Source organism: Manacus candei, unplaced genomic scaffold (genome assembly GCF_025592945.1).
Source record: "Manacus candei isolate 608988 ecotype Guabito, Panama unplaced genomic scaffold, ASM2559294v1 h1tg000192l, whole genome shotgun sequence".
Classification (NCBI taxonomy): domain Eukaryota; kingdom Metazoa; phylum Chordata; class Aves; order Passeriformes; family Pipridae; genus Manacus; species Manacus candei.
In genome coordinates, this window is record NW_026138240.1 from 9160 (window position 1) to 18432 (window position 9273).

The 9273-nt window shown below is 49.1% G+C and overlaps 1 protein-coding gene across 1 annotated transcript; it reads left to right on the top strand.

The window, feature by feature from the left end:
* Positions 1-558: 558 nt before the first annotated feature.
* HOXB9 (homeobox B9) lies at positions 559-8924 on the top strand. The gene is made up of 2 exons (XM_051774221.1): positions 559-1293; positions 5665-8924. Exons 1-2 carry the CDS (start codon positions 786-788, stop codon positions 5898-5900), a joined length of 744 nt encoding a protein of 247 aa, XP_051630181.1. The 5' UTR covers positions 559-785; the 3' UTR covers positions 5901-8924.
* The last annotated feature ends 349 nt before the right edge of the window (positions 8925-9273 follow it).

The window sequence follows — 9273 nt, forward strand, 5'->3', positions numbered from 1 at the left end:
ACCCACATTATTTTACCGTGTTAACGATCCATTTTCCCCCATCCCAGATGGTTAATTATTTATAACGCCCTCCCCAGCACTCCCGCTACCTAGAGCCATCTTTCTGCTTTGCAAAAAAAACGCGTATATGAGTGTATTTATGCTCGCGTGTGACTGTAATGAATGTACACGAAATCACGCCAGGAGGGGGGGTGGGGGGTGCTTTGGACTTATTCTCTGTTTTTCCCTATCGAGCTCCGGAGCCCGAGTGGCAAAGAACAGCTTTAATCTCTATTCCCCCACGGTCGTTATTAAAGGCGAAGCGAGCCCATCAGCATCTTTCTTTAAAAGAAAAAAAAAAAGACACCCCCCCCGTCCTCCCCCCCCGTTTTGGACCCCAGCCCATAATATTCCAGGAGCAAAGCTAGGAAGGGAGATATTTAGGAATATCAGCCCCGGCTTTGGCCATTCGGTGGCTTTTTTTTTTTTTTTCGAAAACTCCTGACGTTTTGCAACATTGCATAAACATAAAACAATCCATCCTTGATATGGAATGCAAGGGCGGATGACAGCGCAGCGCAGCCCCCTCGGCTTCGATTGATTTACGCCGAGACTGACGCTTTATCAGGCACACGAAAAAAGTTTGACCAATCATTTCGCTGGGAGCTCACAACACAGCAGCCCAACTGTACTTTGTTGGCTGGGAAGTTGGAGAAGGGGGTAGAGTACAAATCTAGATCTGTCCTATATATGTTGTTTTTTTTTTTTTTCCCTTCACTGAACCGTGCTTTGTATGATGTCTGAGAATGTCCATTTCTGGGACTCTCAGCAATTATTATGTCGACTCCATTATAAGTCATGAGAGCGAAGACTCGCCTTCAGCTAAATTTTCGTCTGGGCAATATTCGAGTTCCAGGCAATCTGGGCACAATGAGCATCTAGAATTCCCCTCCTGTAGTTTTCAGCCAAAACCTCCAGTTTTCAGCGCCTCCTGGACTCCTTTGAATCCACATTCTTCTGGTACCCTTCCTGCCGTCTACCATCCATATATTCAACATCAAAGCGTCCCATCTGAGAGCAGGTACCTCCGGAGCTGGCTGGATCCAGTACCCCGGGCAGAGAACCTCCCCGGGCAGGGATCTGTTAAGGCAGAGCCGCTGCTGGGCCGTCCCGGGGATGTCCATAAACAGGGAACACAGGAGTACAATTTAGAAACTTCTGCTGCAAGGGAAGGGATCGTTTCCAATCAAAGGCCCAGCTTCGAGGACAATAAAGTTTGTGAAGGAAGCGAAGACAAAGACAGGACAGATCAAAGTAAGTTATAAAAGTGAGGAAGTAAACAGCATAAAAGCTGGAGGAGGTGCAATAAAAGGGGACAATGCTGCGTAAAGTTTAAAATCGGGGCTTAAAGAAAAGTCTCGGCTTTGCTGATGCCAACCTAAGGGGAGAGGTGGGGAGGGGAGAGGGGTGGCATTGTCTCTGCCGGGAAATAAAAATAAAAATAAAAATGAGCGTCGTCTCTGGGCTTAAACGGAGTCCAGAGCGGACAAAAGCTGGAGCGAGTCACCCTCTTTCCTCCAGAGCGCTGGCTCCGGCAGCAGAGACGCTTTAGTAAGCAGGAGGAAAGGCGGGTGCGGGAGCTGGGGAGGGAAGGGACGGGAAGGGAAGGGACGGGAAGGGAAGGGACGGGGGGAGCCGGGGGATGCTGGGGAGAAGGGAGAGGGGGAGAAGGAGGAGAAAGGGGGGAAAAGAGGCGAAATCGCCGCGGAAAAGTTCCTGTGTTGGGGGGGAAGCGAAGGGCGGCGGGGGCTTTGCCGCATCCTCCCGGCAGGCGCGGGGCCACCGCGCTCCCTCCGCGGCTCCTGCCGGGCTCTGCTGCCCCTGCCCGCCGTTCGTTCCTCGCGTTGGCTCGTTCGTTTGTGGGTTTAATCGTTCCTTTATTAAACGCGACGGTGTTCCGGGTATGAATATTTCAAAGCCGCGCTCCTTCCTAGTTTAAAAAAAAAAAAAAAAAAAAAAGAAGGGGGGGCGCTTCCAACTTAATTAGCTTTTATATCAGCTTTTATTTGCGATGTAGCCAGATCGGGGAAACGCTTAAACTTCAGCACTCGCTTTTTCGGCGAGCTGGCTCGTCTTTTGCCCGTTGAAATACAGGAAAAGACTCGTTGGCCTTGAAAATATTTAATAATACCGTCAGCAACGCGATTAATCGCGCTATTATTAATACTAATGATAATACCAGCGTTGCTAATGATAACAATGCGTTCGAGTGAGGAAGAATCGGTATCTGCACCTCGTGCCTGCCCGGCTGGTACCTGGTTTGCAGCTGGGAGGTGAAGCCCGGGCAGGAGGAGAGAGGAAAACTTGGCTTCGCCCTCCCAGTAAAAAATATTTCTCCGGGAAAGCCGAACTTTTCCCGAGTGGCAGAGCAGGAGCCCCCGCCGAGGGTGGAACCGCTCGGAGCACGGGACGCCCTGACATCCTCCTGCCCTTTGAATCAACCTCTGTTTTCTTTTCTCTCGGCGTGGAACAGCCACGGAGTTTTTGCCGTGGCAGCCACAGGATTAAAAACACTGAATATTCTGGCCCCCGTGATTTCCTCCCCTCCTTGTGCAGGATGTTACGGTGACATTTTTTCTCTTTCCTCTCGTTTAACTCGCACCCAGACACACTCACACACACTCACACACTCACACAAAAAGAAAGTCCTGTTCTATTGTGCTGGGCAGAGATCCAGAACAAACTGCAACCGTGAGGTGAATGATTGGAGGGAATTAAATCTCCAGGTCCTGTGCTCAATGTCCCTGAAATTGAATATAGAAAAATCTTGTCCAAGAAGATGTTATTAAGTTATAAGTGAGTGCAGGGACCCGCGCGAGGAGGATGCTGTGTGGTTTCCAGGGCGTGCGGTTACGGCGCATATTTTGTTTTAAATAATAGTTTAATTTGGGCTGATGGGGAGAGCCTGCCAGGGCTGGAAGACGAAGCTGTTTTGCAGAAAGTCCTCCCTCCGATTTCCCTGACTCTTGCCGGTTTTGAAAGTATTTCTTCATAATGGATCTCTGCCCTGTGTATGGCGCAGGAATCTCTTAAATTATTCGCTGGATTTTAAGGAAAAGACGTGCCAGAACCGCTTCCCATTCGCTTTCCTGTTTAGGGATTTGTGTCTAGTGAGTAGATAAAGCAACGCTGGCATTTAAAATGTATTTTAACGATCCAAAACATGACCAAAAAAAAATAAACCCAAACCGAATAAAAACCTGTTATGAAGCACGGCCCTCCATCGCCATTAAAGGATGGGTAGCAGGATTAACAGTATCAATTATTAACAGCTTTCTTCCTCTTTAATATTTAATTCTGCATATTAGATCAAGTCAATTACATTAAGGAAATAGCCGTGCAAATTTGTAAGAGGCAGTACTTACAGGGCAAGATTAACCGGATTATTTTTTTAAAAAAATATTCAATATATTTCATTTTACGTGGAGGAAACGTTGCAATGGCGTGTGTGCGTGTGTGTGTGTATTTATAATGGTCCATTTAATTGGTGTAAAGGTTTATGGTTTCAGTCATAATTTCGGAGGAGGCAAAGGAAATAAAATAGAAATACGCGGTGTGTCCATAACCCTTCGTTTTACCCTTTCCCGCCTCTCAGTCACCCAACGGGCAGCCGATATTTGCATGTGATTAGTGAACGTTCCATTATTTACCCTAAACCCACTTCACCTCTGGGTGCGACCTTCGCCACTCTGCTGTCTGGGGGGGTGGCTTTGGCCCCAAAATGTTGTTTTTTTCCAGGACTAATCCCTGGAATGTCCTTTCTGCGAGATTCCCACGGCACTTCTCCCACCCGCGAGCGTGACGGGCGGCCCTTTATTTATTTTCTGGCTGCCTTTCCAGCCCTGCAAATGCCCGTGGCTCGGGGTGACACTGTCCAGATCTCCGGCAGCAGCGTCCCCGCACCCTCAGAGGATGTTTATTGGATCGAGACCCGTTTTTTTTTTTTTTTTGGCCACAAAGCAGAAGAAAAAAAAAAAAAAGGCAGGATTTATAGGATTTATGAAAGGTTCCTCCAGCCCTCCTCTCTCGCTCTCTCTCTCTGCCCTTTTCCGTCCGTAGAAGTAAATCTATGAGTAAATCTATGGACACGTGGGGAAAAAAAAACAAAACAAACAAACAACAAAACCAAACCAGAGATATATGTAATTTTCGCCTGGGTTTCTTTGTAGCCGAGGCGCAGATGGGGCGCTCTGACAGCCTGGGAGGGGATGTGGGTGTTCACCTGGCACGGAGGGACCTGCGGGGAAGCGCGGGGGGGGAAAAACTCTGGCACGTGTGAGCCCAAATATCCCTGTGAGCCCAAATATCCGTGTGAGCCCAAATATCCGTGTGAGCCCAAATATCCCTGTGAGCCCAAATATCCGTGTGAGCCCAAATATCCCTGTGAGCCCAAATATCCCTGTGAGCCCAAATATCCGTGTGAGCCCAAACATCCCTGTGAGCCCAAATATCCCTGTGAGCCCAAATATCCGTGTGAGCCCAAACATCCGTGTGAACCCAAACATCCCTGTGAGCCCAAACATCCCTGTGAGCCCAAATATTCCTGTGAGCCCAAACATCCCTGTGAGCCCAAATATTCCTGTGAGCCCAAATATCCGTGTGAGCCCAAATATCCCTGTGAGCCCAAATATCCGTGTGAGCCCAAACATCCCTGTGAGCCCAAATATCCGTGTGAGCCCAAATATCCCTGTGAGCCCAAATATCCCTGTGAGCCCAAATATCCGTGTGAGCCCAAACATCCCTGTGAGCCCAAACATCCCTGTGAGCCCAAATATCCGTGTGAGCCCAAATATCCCTGTGAGCCCAAATATCCCTGTGAGCCCAAATATCCGTGTGAGCCCAAACATCCCTGTGAGCCCAAATATCCCTGTGAGCCCAAATATCCGTGTGAGCCCAAACATCCGTGTGAACCCAAACATCCCTGTGAGCCCAAACATCCCTGTGAGCCCAAATATTCCTGTGAGCCCAAACATCCCTGTGAGCCCAAATATTCCTGTGAGCCCAAATATCCGTGTGAGCCCAAATATCCGTGTGAGCCCAAATATCCGTGTGAGCCCAAACATCCCTGTGAGCCCAAATATCCGTGTGAGCCCAAATATCCCTGTGAGCCCAAATATCCCTGTGAGCCCAAATATCCGTGTGAGCCCAAACATCCCTGTGAGCCCAAACATCAGTGTGAGCCCAAATATCCCTGTGAGCCCAAATATCCCTGTGAGCCCAAATATCCGTGTGAGTCCAAATATCCGTGTGAGCCCAAATATCCCTGTGAGCCCAAATATCCGTGTGAGTCCAAATATCCCTGTGAACCCGGGCACGGGTGGGCACGGGCAGGGTGGGTACAGGTAGGGTGGGCACAGGCAGGGTGGGCACAGACACCGCCCTGAGCTCACACAACGCGCCCCCGAGTGCCCCCCAAACCCGGGAGGGCTGGGGTGCCTGCAGAACTCAGGGATCGGGCCCCCCACCATCTGTGGATCCCAAATGATTTTCCTGCGGCCTCTCCCCCCTCCCGAGCCGCGCATATGCGCGTGTGTATAATCTTAATATTTGACGGCGTGATTAAAAACCTTCTGAGAAACTCTCGGGGGCCGCGTGGTATTGATCTTGCTGCTGCTTTTCTTTCAGCCAACCCAGCTGCCAGCTGGCTGCACGCCCGCTCCTCCCGGAAAAAACGATGCCCTTACACCAAATACCAGACCCTGGAACTAGAGAAGGAGTTTTTATTCAATATGTACCTGACGAGGGACCGTAGACACGAAGTGGCCAGACTCCTCAACCTGAGTGAGAGACAAGTCAAAATCTGGTTTCAGAACCGAAGGATGAAAATGAAGAAAATGAACAAGGAGCAGGGCAAGGAATGAAAAAAAGTAGAAAAGCAGCACCCCCAACCCCCCCCCCCAGCCCCTTTCCCCCTGTCCCAGGCTCGGCGGCAGCTCAACCCCCCTGAAGCGCTGCCCAAGCCCCCCGAAACGGGGGAGAACACCCCCCTCCCCCGTTTCCCATCTCCACCTTTGCATGCGAGACGTTGCTTATTATTCTTTCTTTCTTATTTTTTTTTTTTATTTTTGAATCTTCTTAGTGCTGCCACTTAGGAGGCAACTCAGCTCCTTTTTGGGGACACACGCTGGGTTTTGTTTCTCTTTTCTTGTTTTCTTTTTCTCTTTTTTTTTTTTCTTTTTCCTTTCCCCCACCTCCTCTCTTTTCCTCTCCCCGCGGTGCTAACACAGCACAGGCTCCTGTTGGAGCAGCAGCTTTCCCTGCTCGCCTTTTCTCCATGGAAAACACAACCGGCCACCAAAAAAATACAACCCCACACCGGCCCAAACCCCCAGCAAAACTCGTTGTCTTTCTTTCTGCACGCGAGGCCAAGGATTCCCTGGAAAACAGGCGCTCACGCGCACTCAGGGGCAACCACCCCACTCACACGAGCTGGCCGAGCAAGCAGACGATTTAATTAAACCACTCGCAGGACAGACACATTCGTAAGACTCGCCTTTAATTGCACCCAACAAATCATTTGCAATTCGCCAACTTTATCCCGGGGTAGCCGGTTAATGACAGCCCCAACTCCCAACTGGGGTTTCCCCCCTTTCCCCTCCTCCGCCCTCCCCCCCTCTCTCCCCTCCCCGTTATTTTTTACTTTTTAGCTCGTTTGATTCTGCGGGATTTTTGTTCCAGTCGTGCTGTGGCAGAAATGTGACTTTGACCTGGAAGTTTAGTGGGATCTTTGCAGGCGAACCCTCCTCATCTGGTAGTTTTATACTGGGGCACTTGGAAGAAGAGAAAAGACGGGGAGGGAAGCGAGCGAGAGTGTGCGGGGGGCACTCTCAGAGCCGCATTGTAAATTATTTAGGAGAAAAAGGGGCGGAAGAACCCCTGCCAACTTATCCCTAACTTTTAAAGAAGAGGAAGAATGGGATTTTTTCTAGTTTAAAAAAAAAAACTACCTTAGTAGAGCTATCAGGGAGGGGAAGGTTGTGTTCTTAGCGCTAGATATTTATAATTTATTGTGAATTGACTTTTCCTAAAGCAGTAGGGCTGTTGCAGAGATAAAGTGCCAACCCCAGCCTGTGCGTTATTCCTTCCCCCTCCCGTTCGCTGAGTCGCTTTTAATACTTGAATGTCGCTGGGTTTTTGCTGGGCTTGGGGTTTTTTGGAGCTCCCGGCGCGTTTTCCCGCTACCCCCCTGACGCCCCCCGTTCCCCTCCGGGCCCCGGTGCCACTCCCGGGGCCTCCCCGAGGAAGGAACCTCGTCCCCCGGGTGGCACCGGGGGATGCGGCGGCTCCTCCGCTGCCTCCCCCCCTCCCTAATCCTCGCCCTGAGCCCCGAGAGGATCAAACCCGGCCCTCGGCGGGCTCGTGGCCCGCGGCCGGAGCCGATTTCCCGCCTGCCGGAGCTCTGCGGGTCCCTCCGGCCCCCCCGGGCGGGACTTGGGTCCCCTTTATCTCTGTAAGACTGAACTTTGTTTTGGGAAGGGGGGGGGGGGGGAGGGAGGGCCGGGTTCGGGGGGGTTAGTTCCAGTCGCTGATATGGTGGGTGTTGTAAACCGTGTTCGTGCTCGTGTTTCTGTGAGTGTTGGAGCTCGTTTTCTGTCTCTGCTGTGGCTTTTGAAGTGTGCGAAGAGTTCTGCAGTCGATAGTGGACGGAACAAATATCGAAATAAACCTCTGTCGTTTCCTTCGTGTGCAACTTCTGTATATTTAGCTGCCGGGAGGCTTTCTAGGAACAAGGCGAGTGTGAGGTGGCTTGTTTTGATGGGGCGAGGGGGGGAGAAAAAAATAGAGAGAAAAAAGGACATTTTTTCAGGCGTGTATCTGAAGGACCCAGCGCAAATCCGTTTGCAGAAGTGACTCGTGTGTCCTCAGAGTCAGGTTTGGCGAGACCGCTTTTATCTGCTGGGTAGCGGCTGCTCTGGGAAGGAGCGATAGGCAGATTGGTGTGTTTTTGGAAAGTGTTCCTGCTTTTTTTTTTTTTTTTTTTTCTCCCCCCCTCCCTCCGCGATCCGGAGATAAGACTCGAGTGGCTGCGCCTCTGAAATTTCCACCGCTTCAAATCCTCTTAAGGGGGTAAAAAAAAAAACCAAAACACCCCAACAAAACCTTCCCCTCGACAAGAAACCAGAGCTTAAGTGTTTAAGACCATCCCTCAGAAAGTTGTTTGGGTTTTAGTGTGTTTTTTTTTTAATGCCTAGACTTTCTGGTGGAAAACTTTCCGTGGTGAAGTGGCTCCTTGGGGGCTTCAAAATTTAACTGTTCTCTTGCCGGAGGGACTTCAGCGTAACCAAACTTCGCTCCGCGGCTCGAAACTAAATTAAGAAAAGCTGTTCCGGAGACATTTTGAGCCGCGGAAGTTGGTGGCAGCGGGATGGTTCCCCTAAATGGGGAGTTATTAAAAGAAAGAAGGAAAGAAAGAGAAGAGAAAGAGATAGTGGGTCGAAAAAAACACGTTTCAGCTGCGTTTAAGCTGGGCAAAAAAAATCCAGTTTTGTTTGATTCTTCCCAGGGATGGATGAATTTCAGATCTCGGTTGGTTTGTTCCTCGTATCTCGAGCTGAGTGTGGACTTGCCTAAACCCTCCTTACTATATTTTTCAGAAGCTTTTCCGTGAGTTAATTGATGTTTTGCAACCCATCGGCCACCAGGACTTAGAAACGGTTTTTTTCCCTTTTCCTTAGAATTGTGGTAAAGAGCGGATATTTTTAAGATGACGATATAAGGTTCTTTTAAAATAGAATTTAAAATGTTAGCTCATTTTATTAGGAAATATGCTTACTTTAAAAAAAAAAAAATGTTGGGAAAAAAAAATTGTCTTCTGTAGCATCAGCCCGGATGTATTTTCCAGAGATGTTTAATGCTCCAGAATAAAAATCGATTTTAGAACAACAGTTCCTATATGTCATTGTGTTCTACTGCTTCATCTAAAACCTCAGAAATATTTGCGTTGTGTTTTCCCGCTCGTTAACTGTGTTCCGAGGATTCTTTTTTTTGCTTATGTTTAAGAAAAAAAAAAGTCCGGAGGAAATGGAAATAATTCCCCTCTGGAGCAGCAAGTGTTTCCTTGGTCCCGCACAGACTCGCTGCTTTCCCAGTTCTTTTTATTCTGGTTATTATTTTATTGTTCCATGGGAGATTGGGAATCTCCGCTCCCATTTCTCGGGGGTCGCTCGTTTGTTTGCTTGTTTGTCTGTTTGCTTTTGAACAAACTTTTTGTTTATCTGTTTGTTTGTTTATCTG

Excerpts from the sequence above, each read along its gene's own strand:
- HOXB9 (XM_051774221.1), top strand. The coding sequence starts at position 786 with ATGTCCATTTCTGGGACTCTCAGCAATTATTATGTCGACTCCATTATA. Across the intron at positions 1,294-5,664 it reads CAAAGACAGGACAGATCAAA|CCAACCCAGCTGCCAGCTGG; the intron begins GTAAGTTATAAA and ends CTTTTCTTTCAG.